The following is a 16,336-nucleotide window of genomic DNA, read 5'->3' as shown; positions in this document are numbered from 1 at the left end:
AAAGATGCTGATCTGGAGGAGCTTGCAGAGTAGAACACTTGTGAACCAGTCATCAAATCATTCATAAAAACTATTTGTTAGCAATGTGTATTTGCTGTCTTAGGCTGCAAGAGATCTGAATGGCAAATTCCCTTTAAAGTATCTCAACACCAATTCATTTACAGGGCAGCCTTTTCCACAACCCTCTGAGCTAGCTATATTGCTGAATGTTTTCATCCAACATTTTGGGGCTGGGGCAGGGATAAAGCCCCAAATAGCTAACAAATCATAATTTACACATATCTACAAATCCTGTTCTGACTTGACCGTTTACGGTAGCACCTTAAGTTAAAGCAGCAGTTTAGATTGGACACAGCCTTTCAGATCTTTCTACAGTACCTGCATAATGTGTTTCTTCTTGACATTGTGTACATTCCTTAGCACCCTTTTCTGAATAGGTGTTTCTAGGGCAGACCTGGCAAATGGAAGAGCCTGGCGTGTTGCTAAATGTACCAGGTTTGCAGGGAAAGCATTCAGAAGTATAGGCCACTCCTATAAAAAAAAAAAAAAAAAACTGGGGCAATTCAGCAAGTACAGAAACAAACAAATACATAAATACACCCCAAAGACCAGCAATATGCAGCATAATACCCAGTTTATTAGGATCAGCATGACTTAAGAAAAGGAAAGAAGTATCCAAACTCTGCATTATTATTTTCCTCATTCTCTGACTTCCTCTATGCCAAGGGCTTCCAAACTGTGGTCCATGGACCACCAGTGGTCCATGAGCTTCATTCAGGTGGTCCGTGGCATGCCTGCATTAAATATTCATTTGGTTTTTTAATCGTGTTTTCATTGTTTCTCTTATTTCTTATATTGTATTTTATTGTATGACAGTTTGAATTCTGTGGACTGCACATTGTAATACAATAAGATACAATATAAAAACCAAAAAAGCAATAAAATGCAATTAAAAGCCATACAGCAGCTAGCCCAGGGCATTACAATTGCTACAACAGGCAGAAAAATCATTAGGTGGACCATCAAGACCATTGGAAATCTTCAGGTGGTGGGGGGGGGAAGTTTAGGAACCATTGCTCTAAGCTAATCTGACACAAAAGCCTCCTTTCGCTTGCCAGAACAAGGTGAAATTGCCTTGGTGCTCCAGCAAGAGCCAGCTCTGCAAAAGTAATGGAGCTGTGCTCCCTTGTGTTCCCCCTCCACCACATCCCTGAGAAACACACAGAGGCATGTTCTGCAGCTGGGGGAGAGTGTGTTGGTCTGGATACTGTGGGACTTGAATCAAGGAGATCTAGGTTCAAATCAGCTATGAAGCTCGCTGGATTATGTGGGCCACTCAATATCTCTTAGCCTAATAGGACTTAGGAAGCTATCTTACACCAGGTCAGACTATTTCTCCATCTTTGCCAGTACTCTGAATGGCAGTGCTCTCAAGGGTTTCAGTAGAAGGTCCTTCCTATCGCCTCTTACATTATCCTTTTAACTGGAGATGCTGGGGACTGAACCAGAGACCTTCTGCATGCAAAACATGGACTCTACCATTGAGATAATGTTATTGGAAGCCAGCCAGCACTTGAACTTCTGCAGCTTGATATGCACATAAAACAATTAAGCATGTGTTTAAAACTAAATACAAGTAGTTCCACTGAAATTAAAAGCTAAGCATGAACATCAGAAGCCCATTAAATGTCTATCATGACGATAATTACAAGCAGTGGCATCTGGTGGTTCCGTGTCAGTGGGACAGTGGAATCCACTCCAAGTTTTAGACCAAACTTTCAAGGAGCTGTCCAAGGTACTAAAACCAGAGCAGATTCCACTTAGCCACCAGCCACCACTGGTTATAAGTAAAGATAAGGTCTTGTCGCAACTTACGTAGCAGATGAAGAATGAGCTTAAATGAGATCCCAGGTCACTGTGACACCATACCAGTAAGTCAGGAGTGTGGAGCAAGGTGGGGCAATGTTGTGTCACTGCCCTGCCAATAGTGTTGTCACTGCTACTTACTGAGACGGTGGAAGGTGGCAGCAAGTTGCAGCTGTGTGGGCGTGCCGGCACAGCCAATTCGATGCTCTCACCAGTGCACCCTCACAGCTGCCGTGTTTTCATGCACACTCAGCATCAGCTTTAAAGTGGCTGAGGTGTTTTATGAGGGGGATCTCAGAGTTATTCTGCAGGGCCGGTGCTAAAGGGCAGCCAGGTTGGGCCCTAGCCGAGGGCCCCTGAGGGACTCCTCAATAGGGTGGGGGGGAGTAGCGCTTCCTTTCCACAATCTGTGGCAGGGCAGCTGCCGCAGATCGCAGGGAGGGAGCTCACAAGGCGCCCGTGCATTTGGTGGCTCCACCTACCTGTCTCTCCTGTCTTTTGTGGCTGCACGCGCAGGGCTGCCATTAACCAAGACGGCGGCCGAACTTTCCCTAAGGTGCTGATGCCCCTGATGCCATCTTGGTTGATGGCAGGGATGTGCACACACAGCACACATGTGTGCCATCAACCAAGATGGCGGCAGAGGTTTCAGCCCCTTAGGGAAACTTTGGCCACCATCTTGGTTAATTGCAGCCCAGTGCACACAGCCACAAAAGACAGGAGGAACAGGTAGGTGGTGCGCGCACGTGCATGCATACGTATGTGTGCATGCACATGTGTGCACGTGCAGCCTAAGACAAGCTGGTGTCCAAGGGCCCCAGCATGCCTGGCCCCAGCCCTAATTCTGAAGGCCAAACAAAACTGGACTAAACCTCTGGGTTGCCAGTTGCCTCTACATTCTCTATCATGATGTGGAAAGAGAAGGCAACCACACATGGCAAAGTTGGCTTTGCTACAAAGCAAGGCGACAGTCCCACTTCAGACACCAGAGTGGAAGGTATTTAAGAAGCAGCAACAGTCATCACCAGGGATGCTTGAGGAATTTGATCTTTGTGAATTCCGAGACAAACTGACTTGATCTGCACCTCCTAGACTAATATGCAGATCAGAACATAGTTGTCCTTTGGATTTCACACTTCTCTAAAAAAAGTGATGCAGTTTTCAGCTCAAACAAATAACAAAAATGCATTTTAAAATACACATATCTGGATAAAATGTATTTAGAAATGCCTATATTGAAATAAAAATGTGGAGATATGTGTACTATTTATATATTATTTAAATGCAAATTTTATGCATTTCTTTCAAGTCACGGATTAATATTGAAACAGCACAGAAAAGACCTATGAGAGAACACATGCAGCAGTAGCACAGACCAAAAAGGGACTTATTCACCCATCCCTAATATTCATCCATTGACTATACCACTAAAAGGGCTGCAAGGACAGCACCTCCGATATGCAGCAGCTTTAGGATGCACATTCATTCTTATATACAAAACCACTGCGGAATTTCCATTTGAAAGCCAACAACAGGAAGGAAGACATGAGGCACATACAGATAAGTCAACCAAGGTGTGGCATGTGCATTTCGTTTTGATTGATTTCATTCCATTTATGAATTGCTTCCTATAAGGAAGGAGGGGGAGGGGACAGGAGAGGGAAGGAGGAAGAGGGGGAGGGAGGGGGAGGGAACTGGAAGTGGAGGGGAAGGGAGGGGCAAAGGAAGGGGGAGAGAAGGGGTAAAAGGGAGGGGATAGGAGGGAGGAGGAGGAGGGGAGGGCAGGTTTTGATCAGGTTTTGATCATTTGCATTCTTTTTCACAGTTCAATGGGATTTACTCCTGTACAATCATTCAACAAATTATGAGACCACTGACCAATTCCAACGGGGTCTGGATATTTTTTTCTCTTGTTTTACACTTTGAACTCTCAATTCTCTCTGACTGTTTTGTGTATCATCATGACAACTTAGAGGGTTGTTAAGCAAGTGTTTCTGAGTTCAGGACTATAAGTCTTGCAAGGTTTTGTTCTGTAATAAGCTTATGGGAAGCAGCACAATGGCATGAGGGGTATTTTCAATTTAATATGGCGAAATGTGAAAAATCCATGCTGGCTATAGTATACAGCCATTCTTGTGGATGTATAATATTGGTATCCCTGCAAATCTAGTTATTCCCAGCAGGTGTCACCATTCCCCCTGTAACTGAAGCATTCACCTAAACGTTTTTTTAAAAAAATACAATTTGGTTGAGAAGGAGGAATAAAGCAAGGCAATGCGAATTTACAGTTTAATTTACACTTTAAGGCTATATGTGTTCTCCCAAACTAATGAAACTTGTTGTGGAAAGCATAGTGATGTACAAAGCATGCAGAATGACCCCCACCCCCAGTAGAGTTGAGGAATTATTCCTTTTTCCTTTCTTTTTTAAAAAGGCGACATAACCTTAGCTTCTCATTTAGATTACGGTTCACTACTCTGCCAGGTTTTTTGTTGGTGGTGTTGCTTGTTAATTAAGATCTGTCTGTTACTGGGGGAACAGTCAGATGTTTTTATTATTGTTTTTCGTTGTTTTATTTTGTTTGCAAGCCACTAGAACTTTTTTGGGAAAGCCGCCTAGAACTGCTTGAAACAAATACAAATACACAATACATGCAACAGATACTACTAAATTGTAACAATGCCTTATTAGTACAGGTATAAAGCATTATAGTTTTATCTGTTATACAATAACAATTAAAACTATAATTTTTATACCACAGATGAGCAACCTGTGGCCCAGGAAACTCATTTTACACAGCTCTCAAGCCCTCCTGAAGCTGCCCATTTTTCCATCCCATCAGAGTTCCTTCTAGTTCATGTCCTCCTTATTTTTCCTAGCTTTTAAAAGTCTCTCTGTGTGTACAATTTCAGAACTGAGAGAATTATTTTATCTGATAAAAATAAATTGATGGCTTCATGAAAATAAGTTGTCTGAGAACAAATTGATAGGCTTCTGCCAGCACTCTCTCTCTCTCTCTCTCTCTCTCTGTGGGTGTGGATGTGTTATACTAAAGTTAGCAAGGGATTAGTTTCACTTGTTTTCCAGAACAGCAATTGTATAGATATCTTGTATTTTAAAAAAGGATTGGGAACTGTAATACAAGGTAGCCAGAGTGAAAACTGAACCAAGAAAGCCTTTATTCTGGATTAGTTAATACAGAACACTTTTGCCTCTGGCTCTGCCTACCATCGGCATACAGCCCCTAACAGATTACGCCTGAGGGAATGTGGCCCTGGATAGAGACAAGGTTACGCACCCCTGTTTTATACCTTCAATGGTGATGTTTTTCATGAGTACAGGCTTCACCACCTGAGTACCCATCAGGATCCCTGTTGTTCTCCAGTATAATACATTAGTGCCAGATTTCAATGTTACCTAAGGAGGGAAAAAATGAAAGGATAATTCAAACCTTCTCTTATTATAAACATGATACAGATTTAGGTGTAGAACAGTGTGGGTGGATTCATCGTTGGGAGTTTCCCCTGAGGACATAACTGGTCTGACCCAGCACTTCATAGAACAGAAATTAAGAACTGAACTGCAAAGAAAAAACTGCATATCTGCATTTCATTAAGTTGCATATATATGCATTTCCATATCACACTTTGATGTAGGTTAGGCCAAGAGATGTTCATGGTTGAGCACAGTCCTCAACCCAGGAGATCCTCATCTAAGCCAGCACTTTATCCCCAGGCCCAGCTTCCTGAATTTAGAAAACTTCCAACCAGGACAAAGGATCTAACTTCCATTATCTCCTTTAAATGCTACTTTTCTACATTCAGAAAGAGATTTTATTAAGAGGGGGAGGTATTCAAAATGCAATTCTCCCATCTGCAGAGGGAAGCGATATAGTCCAGGAGAGACTCTGCAATGTTATTTTGGTGATCAAGTAAATCAGTCTGAAGTCCACTCCTCTGTATCAAATGAAATTTCTTCTGCATTGGCCTCATTCTATGTCATATTTACTCCAGGATATCTTCACACTAGGTATGCACAGTGATTTCAGATTATATTCCAGGGAATGTTGTATTTCCTTATTCAAGGGCCTTTCTAACAAGGCAAGCAGGAATAGCAGACAAGTTTCCATGAAGATCAGCTTGCTCACTGCTACCATTTACCCTTGCAATGTGCAGCTATTGGGGAACACTAGGGGTCTTTGGGGGCAAATTATCAGTTTAGAAAAGGCAACAGAGAAATCCAACAAGCCCAGCCAGCACTTGAAAGACAAGCTGATGTAGAAAGGCTTGCTGTAGCTTAAAAACCTTGTGCTAAAGCCAGGCTACCCCTCTGGTAGAGTCCTCCCAAACCACCAGCAAATCTTGCAGTAACTGTTAAGTAAATGCAATAAATAACTCTTGTTGCAAATTCCAACAGAGTATGCGGACAAGGCCTCGAGCATAAAGAGGCCAGATCAAGAATTTTTGAGAAACCCCACCCCAGTTTATTGAACTAGTTTAGAGGACTTAGTGAGCAAACCGTTCAGCCAAACCCACTGACAGGTCAGCTTAAAACACACAAAGGGTTGTTTTTTCCTTGCCAAGGAAAGAGAAGCTATTCGGAACAAAAACGTCACCTTGTTGACTCAGCTCGCAAGTTTAACCAGGAATAAAAATGTGAGATAAGGTATCTGTATGCAAATAAAAGGCACAGCTCTGCCTCAGGCATACCCACATCTCATACAGGATGATTTTTTTCTGTGTGGGTCTGAAAATGGCCCTTCACTCAGTCTCAGAATACTGAACTTGCTTACCTTGACTGTGAACTCTTTGGAATTTTGTATTATACAGGCACATAAAGTGGAGTTGAGGAGCATTTGTGACCTGGGGTAGAGGCACAGATTTATCTCACTCCACCCCACAAGCCAACTTTAACAGACAGGTGGGACCACCCACCTGTCAATCACCTGATGTCATAATGCCATCACGTTAGTGTCAAGTGGACAGGTGGGGGGCCACCCACCTGTCACAAGTTGGCCTGTGCAGGTGGTGGGAGATCCTTACCAAGCAGGATTGAACTCTCCATGCATCGGCTGATGGGCAGGTGTGGGGGTTCAATCCTGCTTTCTGCAGGGAAAGCAGATGTGTCTCTACCAGCCCCACAGCTGAAATCACATATGATACCAGGCATGGGGCAGGTGAATATAATTTAGGAGAAAGGCCTTGCAGGCCAAATGAGAAGGTCTGACAGGCCACATTTGGCCCATGGACTGGAGGTTCCCCACCCCTGACACAAATAGACTAAACCAGCCACCATTTAGTCAATACCTGATTGAACATGCCCTTCAGTAAATACTGAACTCTATTGGGTGAGACCAATGGCGAAGGCCAGGGGAAATTAGCTGAGCAAAATAACATAAGAGAAAATCCCAGCAGCCAGCAGAAATTCATCCCTTCTCAGAATGACTTCAAGGTAAGCCACTCCAGTCTTCCTTGACTTTCAGGAGGATGTTTTCAGAGTTCAACAGCAACAACTTGGCTACTTTTCACGTGGTAACATACAGCCAGACTACATCGTTTGTGAGCTGTTGTGATAAATTTTAGCTATCCCTGCTCAATATTGAGGCCAAAGACTACTCTTCCAGGGAAACAGCCTAAAAGCCACATTTGTCTATGGAACCAAGAGAAGTGGGTAGAAAATGAGCTCCTGAGAGTATGGGATGCTGATAGGGGTTCAGTCATTTCCTTGATTGTTTCAGAGAACCAGCAGAATGAACATCCAGTCACAAGATGATCAGGTTTCTACTATATCCATAAGCCAATCCCTGAAACATACTCACAGAATGGGAGCCCCATTCGCCATTATCTGTCAGTTTCATCCATTTATCACTTGTGGAGTCCATCTCTTGACACTGGTCATTTTGAATCTATGGATTAAAAAAAAAATGGGAGCCATCAGAAAACAATGGAAGCCATCAGATGGCAGCAGCTTAATTTGCTACCAACCAAAGCTGATGACGACGACGATGATGATAGCATTTCAATAACACACTGAATGTGTTCAAAACACCTTACATGCATTTCAGCAATCCTTATGCCAAGAAGTGTCAGCACTGTTAGCCAGTATTATTGCAGAGTGTGAGTTGGGCTCGATGAAGGCCATTGAATGTGTTTATGACTAATGCAACATTTGAACCAGGGGGATTTCTAGTTCACACAATCAGGGTTCTAAAATCATGCAGGGCACCTCCATGAGTAGAGGAGGATACCTGCTTCAGACCGTCACCATCAAACAGGACTCTAAACAATGAAAAGGTGATGTGCCAAAGGGGGAGAAAGGCTGGTTAGCATGCCTTTGCTCCCCCTCCCATATTTATTTACACATGAGGAGTTTGAATGGCCAAACAGGACTTATCTTACCCACTGCCACATACCAGCACTCGAAAACCAGCTGGATTCCTGTAGACCAGAGATCTGATAAGAGATGATGGTCAGTCAGAGATGATGGGAGCTGTAATTCAGCAACATCTGGAGGGCCACAGGTTCCCCACCCCTACTGTAGACCTTCACAGTTTATTTTATGTATACGTGTCGTGCTAAACATGTCAGCAGCACATTCAAGGCCAAGAAAGCATTTTAAAATGCAATACATCCTTAAATTGTGGAACCTACTGCCACAAAATGTGGTGTTGGTCACTGAGATGGCTTTGAGTTGGGGGTGGGAAATCACCACATTCATAGAGTATAGGTTTATAGAACATTGCCTATGGCAGTAAACAAGGAAACCTTAGTTTCCGTGGTATTAGTATATCTCTAAATTACCAGATGCCAGAAACAAATAACTAGGATGACTATCTGCATTGTGGCCTGCTTGTGATATCTTCCCAAGCATCTCCAGGGAGGTGCTTTAACTCAGTGGCAGATCACCTGCTTTCCCTGCAGAAGGCCCCAGGTTCAATTCCTGGAAGCTCCAGCTAAAAGGATTGCAGGTAGAATGCTGGGAGGGACCTCTGCCAGAGACCTCAGAGAGCCACTGCCAGCCAGGGCAAACAATAGTATAGTGGGCTAGAAGGACCAAAGGTTGAGCACTGCCAGAGGTGGAATGCTAGGCTAGATGGATCTCAGCCTGATCCAGCAAAGACATTCTTATGTTAATAAAACATTTTGGAAAGCAGTTACAGGAGATACTTGAAAACTAAAAAAGACACTGAATTTAATTTAAATTGCTATATCCCTCATGCATACTGACAACCTGGCAGGCACAGATAGATTTTATGCTTATTGAATCTCTTTCCGCAGCTGTGTGAAAGGTGGATGGCACCCCTACAGGGCACTTTTACATTACTCACTAGCAAATAACTGTTCAGGAGAATAGTAAAATTGTTCAATAGCAGTGCAGACAAAATGACTGGCTATTCTGTAACAGCAGGAATGTAAGGAAAGTGGAAATAATATGCTAGCTTGTCTAGAACAATGACGTAGGAACCCTCTATGGGGTAACCCTCATAGAGAAAGTCAAAGCTTCACATTTCAAGCATCTTTATGGCAACTACGCCAGAGTAAAAAGGAAGAGGTGGGGGTGCAAATGCTCAATCAGGCAACCTAATGTTCAGGATAATAAACCTGTAACAAAGTGTGAGATAGCATCTTCTAAGGCAACATAGGGCAAAATCCACAGGGAAGTTCCCCTATGTAGACGGTACTGACATGATTTTTTAAAAAACAAAACAAAAAACCTCCATATCTTAAAGAAAATTGGCCCTTACTTTGGGGCTTTCTAAAGATCAATAAGCCACTAAATACAAGAGAAGAAAGTACCTCCTTCGGCCGATTATAGCTGAGGACTCTTTCTGATATGTTGCTTTATATACAAAGCATAATGATGTCCATAAACAGTATGCTGTCTTCTGAATATTTTTTTGTTGACAGTAGTCATCATAAGCCCTCTTCAGTAATTACACCCATGCATTCAGTCAACACACAAGTGCAGCTGTGCCAGCTAGAATGACCCCTGGTGTCTGTTTGTACATACAGCAAAAATATCTGTAGCAGGAACATCTTCACCCATACAGTTGTACACACCAAGGCTTTCATATGATTGGGAACCCAGAGCTTCCAAACATGTGGAGTCTTTGTATGTACATCTTTACGTGCAAAGGCTTCCCTGCTGCAGACATGCGCACTGTATGGACAAACACCAGTGAGCAAACTAGTGAACGTTGCCCCACTTATGTGTTGATTGAATGGGTGGGCATCATTTCTGAAGCATGCTACACTTGCACCACAATGCAAGGTCATTAGTTAGGTCAATGCAAGGTCAGCCACTTCACTGGGTTTAAAGGTGTTGCCTGCACTGTTATGGAGCATGGCTAATAAATGTCATTTCACAATTGCTGCTGCAATGTAACTTATCAAAATAACAGTTGGACATTTACAACCACTACTATGTGAAATCACTAGAACATGTTCCATTGCTGACCATTACAGCTGCCATGCAGAAGCTAGTCAATGGCTCAACATATCTTTGATGACCACATGGGGAAATTTTCTCCATGCCATTTGCACACTATTTTTGGATCACTTACAGTAGCTGGAGAGCCGCAAGTTCCCCATCTCTGATTCAGAAAGTTGCTTTTCTTTCTGGACCCTTGCTGGCTCCTAGTCTAACCACTGCTCTACAGTTAGTTGCTCTTGCTTAATGGATCTGACAGATGACACACCTGAAGTGCTTAAAAACTGTCAAGGGTGTTTTGATCAAAGTAAATCAGTGGCTTGAAGTAATTCTTGGGCTGAATACTCAGGAAGTCAATGCTTTTGCTTTCCTGTGAGAGAAAAATCAGTCGCTGCCCAGCCAAGCAGCAGTTGCTAATGTGTATCTGGATGGAAGCAAAGCCATGTAATAGTAGCAGAATCACTTGTAGCTTCCTTTTTAGCAATCCAACAAGCCGGTATGGCTAAAAAAAAATCAAAACACATCTCCTATCAGCATGTACCGTCTTATTAGGAAAGTGTGATAGATACTGAATCAACAAGAGAAAGGTGCCTCAGGCTGGCATGATTGTTTTGCCCATGTTGCTATGTCTTGCAAACAATTACAGAGCTTTGTGCCCACAGCACTTCATCTCAGGGTCTCCAAACATCCGGCAAATGTTAATTAAGGCCAAATGCCCTATGCAGCAACAGCCAGTTGTCATTTTGGAGATGGAAAGAGGAGTAATTCATCCCTCAGACAAAGGTGGGAGGGGAAGAATCTTTCCATCCACATATTTTGAGCCACCTATTGAAGTCCTCTACTTTAATTCAGCCACCACAAAGGATCATTAGGGATGTGCAAGAAGGCAACATGAATGAGGAAGTCCCATCACTCACAGCTTTTGTGATGCACATTAGGCAGCAGGCTTGCAGAGGGCCAGTGCAGAGGGCCAGTGTCAGCATCTGGCATCCTTAGGCAGCTGCCACAACCCCAGCACTTTGGCACGGCCCAATGTTGATGCCTGCTGTGCCCCCCTTAATCTTTTTTCTTTACCAGCAGCACTCTAAGTAGTGCCAGACAGCTGGATTTAGCCACCCTTTCCACTTCTCACAATACCCCTGCCCCAGCATCACTCTAGGGCACTGTGGGAAATTACAGTAGTGGCTAGACCCAGTTGCCCAGTACTGCCACTACAGTCAAGTAAAGCTTGCCATTCTGCAAGTGGAGGCTCACCATTGGACACTTTGCCCAGTGCCTCGAACTGGCCCTGCGCCTGTATAATGTGCAAATTAGGGTTGCCAACTTTTGATTTCAAAAATCCTGGGACCTGGGAGGCAGAGACTTGTAGAGGTAAAGGGACAAAGCTTTTTGGACACTGATGAGAGTAGACATTTTGTTGTTATAGTTCTTGGGGCTGCTGCTGGCAAATTCTGCTAACATATTCACCTACCCGTTCACTTCGTTCAGAATCTAAGGCCCTCCTCCGGGTACCAACCCATCGGGAAGCCCGGAGGGTGGTTACTAGATCTAGGGCCTTTTCTGTGGTGGCCCCTGAGTTGTGGAACAGCCTCCCCGAAGAGGTACGCCTGGCGCCTACACTTTTATCTTTTCGGCGCCAGGTAAAGACCTTTTTATGCTCCCAGGCATTTTAATTTTCTTAACCATTTTAATCTTTTAATCCGTATTTTTAATTTTTGTCGTATTGTGTTTTTGTAGTGTTTTTTGTTGTTTGTTTGTATATGTTTTTATGATTTTTATTATGATATATTGTATTTTATCTTGTTTGTTCACCGCCCTGAGAGCTATTCTGCTAAGGGCGGTATATAAATTGAAATAATAAATATAAAATAAATAAATGTTCTAACACGGAATGAAGGAGTTGCAGAAGTAGGTCAATAGGCAGGAGACCAAACCCCACAACTGCCAAGCTGTCACATTGCTTGGACACACAACAGAGCCTGAGGGAGGTGATTACAGAGACAGCACATCCATGCACCCTCTAGTCTCACATGCAGATATATGGGAAATGATGCACTGGAGCTAAGGTGAACAATCTGGTATCTCAATGCATTTCACAGTTCATGCCATGTAATTTCTGGGAAGATGCATCTGCTGAGTTTTGCTTAAGAAAACTCAAGCTTTACTCAAACAGTTCTGGGAACCAGTCCAAAATTCTGGGTCTTATACAAGACACTCTGGAAACTGCAAAAAGCTCCCAGCTACATCATATATTTGCTTCTAGTCAGGTGCTAACCCTCCTTTTGAACCAATGTCAACTTCAAGCCCACCAAAGGCATACAGCAGCCGGCCTGAGGCTTAATAAGTCATACTGTTTCCTTCCTGTCAGGGACTGCAAAAACAGAGGGTGTCAGAGACCTGAAAGACCACAATATATAGCTCCATTTTGTTCAGTGGGTCACAAGGTGGGCAGCTTGCATTAGAGGATCGAGGAGCAAGGAAAACACATGGAAGTTTTAATCAGGCTCCTTATTCTTACTGTTCTCACGATTGTCAATCAGATGAAGTCATCACTGCCTCCCCCCACCTCTACTCCCAATTATCTCTCTAGAATTCTATAGATCAGCCTTCCTCAGCCTCATGTTGGTTGAAGCTGATTGGGAATTGTAGCACAAAACATCTGGAGGGGCCCAGGCTGGAGAAGACTGCTATAGATGGCCAATGTAAAGATATACATATAAGGTGCCATTTCCTTATTGCCATCTTCCCTCCACATTGTTTAGTCTGATATGATGAATTGGATCATGTCAAAGTAAATTTGTCCCTGATTGCCCTTTCCCTTTCCCCAGCTCCCTCTGTCACACATCCCCTAACACCCGTGATTTTGTCTACTCCTCCTTTTGAGAGAAAACCCCCATCTGAGTTAGTAATTGTGCTATGGCAGTTATGCATTGTGTGAAGAAGTATCTAATTTTGTCTGTCCCAAATAATTTCATTTACAGTCATAAACAGTTTTAGACAAACTGCCAGGGTCTTAAAAAGCCTTGCTATAGACCAGCTATGGAAAAGTATCAGACTGGTGGGCTGTAGACACAGGGCCTTTTCAGTGGTAGCCCCATGCCTGTGAAACTCTCACCCTAAGCAGTTTTGTATGGCTCCTAACTTTTCCCTGAAGACTTCTTTGTTCCAAACTGTTTTTACTTGGTATTTTAATTCTGTATTCTAGTTATTCTACATTTAACTGTGTTTGTTTTAAAGTCTTGTTTTTATATATTTAATCCATTTGTCTGCTAATGTTAGTTAACTGCTATTATAATATTTCAGAGGTTTTAGCGTTCTATAAATTGCAGTTTTATGGCTTATATTATGTTATACATATACATATATGTCCTCCTATACATATATTTTTGTAAGCATCATGCTTACAAAAGGAGCAGCTCTGACAACCCCTGAGGGGGGAAGGGGCAACTCTGGTGACCCTTGTGGGAGAGCTTTGGCAACCCGTGGGGAGTAGCTTTGGTGACAGTAGGCAGGGTTAGCAAGCAAAGCGAACAGGGGCATCAGCCACTAGTTTTAATATGTTGAGAGAGAGAGAGAGAGAGAGAGAGAGAGAGAGAGAGAGAGAGAATCACCTTGGGAAAACTAATACCTGAAAGATGCAAGTGGCTGCCCTTGAAGGTGGTCTGGAAGCTTTAACTGGTGCAGAATACAGCAGCCAAGGTGCTGATGGGTACTGCTGGTCAGACACATATAACACTGATCCTAAAAGGTTGCCAATTAGTTTCCAAGCCCAATTCAAGGTGTGTATGCTAACATAAAAAACCCTAAACTCCTCAGTTATAGCAGATGAATCTCAAGAGGCATCCAAAGCTCTATCTAGTCCTGCTGTGTGGGATGAGTACAGCTTGAGAATGTGGACAAGGTGCTTGGATCAGTTTGGGCAACCACTTGTGGTCTTGACCCTCGTGGCTAATTAAAAACGAACAAGGAAGGGAAGGCTGGATGGGTCAAGGAGGTGTTTAATGCCTCCTTGTGAGAGGGGAGGGAGTGGTCCCCACCTGCTTAAAAGGGTCATTGATAACACTACTCCTTAAGAAACCCTCCTTGGATTCTAAAAATCTAAATAATTATGAAACTCCCTGGATTCAGAAAATCTAAATAGTATTTCCTTCTTGGGCAAGGTTGTTGAGCAGCTGGTCACTGTCCAGATCTATGAGGCCAATTTTCTATATCCATTTCATTTCGGATTTAGGCCTCATCTTGGCATGGAAACTGCCTTGCACGCCCTGTATGAAGACAGGGCAGTGTGTCTCTGTTGATTCTCCTTGATCTCTCAGCAGCTTTGGATACCATTGACCATGATATCTTCTGGAATGGCTGTCCAAGCTGAGGGTGAGCGGTACTACTTTGTGATGGTTCCAGTCCTACTTAGATGGCCAGTCCCAGAAGGCAGTGCTTGAAGGGTGTTGCTCAGCCCCATGGAGCCTCCAATGAGGGGGTGTCTCAAAGGAGCCAGTTTTATTCCCCATGCTATTTAATATCTACATGAATCCTGTGAGTGGGGTCATCCAGTTTTGGAGTGCATTGTCAGCAATATGCTGGTGATACATAGCTTTATCTCTCCTTTACATCTGAAGGTGTGGCAGTGGATGTGTGAGACTGGTGCCAGGCATCAGTATGGACTGAATGAAAGCCAATAAATGGAAACTTAATTCAGGTAAGATTGAGGCACTGTTAGTGAGTGATACCCTAAAGCAGGGGGACGGGGTTCAGCCTATTCTCAATGGAGTTACACATGTGCTTAAGGAGCAGGTGGACAGCTTGGGGGTACTTCTGGATCCACTGCACTCAAGGCACAAATGGTCTTGGTGGCACAGAGTGCCTTCCACCAAACCTCAGATAGTGGCCCAAAATATTATCAATTAAGGATGAGTTTGGCTTGTACATACTGTATCTTTACCATACCAACATCTTTTTTATTTGTATGGGTAGTCCCCAGCCTCATACATACTGGCATATACGTGAGATAGCCATTTCCTGCTATCTGTTGTAAAAAGCTACAGGGTTGCTGGTTACTATACTGTCACCATTATGCATTTTACCTTAGCACATGCACCTATATGAAGAGATGTAGAATAGGGCCAGGATTACCCAGAGGCATAAGTAGTATGAATCAGCATGTAGCACAGCTACGTGCTAGACACATAGCCACTGTGGTCTGCGCAATCATGGTGGCCCTTTTTCAAGTTTCCAAAAATTGTAACAGCCTATGGCTCACTGCCGCAACCACCACCCATATAGGTGCCACATCCTACATCCGGAACCTCCATGCAATCCCAGTTGGATCATGAGTTTGCCAGCAGCTTCAGGGGAACCAACAAACATTTGAACCAGGCCATAGACTTTGGTGTGCTCCTAAATCTCCATTTAATGCTATCTAAATCAGCTTGGCTAAAGTAGGTTGTAGGTTAGACTCCTCAATATCTGGAGGCCTTGTAAACATCTCCTTCATGAATGTGAGCAGGACTTGAGTTAGCGAAGCATATTTGAGGAGCATCAAGGCCTTAGAGAGCTTTGAAGGCTGCTGCAAATCAGAACCAACAGTATGTGGGCTAGATAAAATCAATGGTCTGTCTCAGTGTAAGACATATTCATCTTTCCTTAAGCCTCGTGGAAGGAAAGATAGTCAGGATATCAATAAACTGCCTGAAAAATATGCTGTGTAGTTCTTTTCAGAAGACTGCTTCTGCAGATCTGCTGTAGTGTAGATTTAGTGCACAAAAACTTACAAAAAACTCAAAGAAGATGTTGTTGTCAATATACTGGTATTCAAAGATGACAGAACCAGACTTCTTCAAGTGCACAGTGTAGATCAAGGAGACAGTGCAGTCGTCCCTGTTTGATTCGATGTAATTCCCACGAGAAGTCCATGAAGATCTGAACAAACATGAGGAGAAAGAAGCCTTGTTTTACAATATAGACACCTTAAATACGTATCAGGTATCTTTAACCCATATGCTACTTAATAAGATCCTGAGGATAAAAATCTAGGGAAAATAAG

The 16,336-nt window shown here is 43.2% G+C and overlaps 1 protein-coding gene across 4 annotated transcripts in view; it reads right to left on the bottom strand.

The window, feature by feature from the left end:
- The window catches only part of ELAPOR2 (endosome-lysosome associated apoptosis and autophagy regulator family member 2), a 135,730-nt gene that overhangs the window by 29,400 nt on the left and 89,994 nt on the right, over nucleotides 1–16,336 (bottom strand). For all 4 annotated transcript variants that reach the window (XM_061582306.1, XM_061582307.1, XM_061582309.1 and 1 more), the window contains exons 4-7: nucleotides 16,065–16,212; nucleotides 7,685–7,771; nucleotides 5,178–5,283; nucleotides 379–531 (exon numbers count right to left, since the gene is read on the bottom strand). In XM_061582306.1, coding sequence (XP_061438290.1) covers nucleotides 379–531; nucleotides 5,178–5,283; nucleotides 7,685–7,771; nucleotides 16,065–16,212 — 494 coding nt within the window. The remainder of the gene's footprint in view (nucleotides 1–378; nucleotides 532–5,177; nucleotides 5,284–7,684; nucleotides 7,772–16,064; nucleotides 16,213–16,336) is intronic.

The sequence above is a fragment of the Rhineura floridana genome, chromosome 8 (assembly GCF_030035675.1).
Source record: "Rhineura floridana isolate rRhiFlo1 chromosome 8, rRhiFlo1.hap2, whole genome shotgun sequence".
Classification (NCBI taxonomy): domain Eukaryota; kingdom Metazoa; phylum Chordata; class Lepidosauria; order Squamata; family Rhineuridae; genus Rhineura; species Rhineura floridana.
This window is presented reverse-complemented; position numbering and strand designations above follow the sequence as displayed.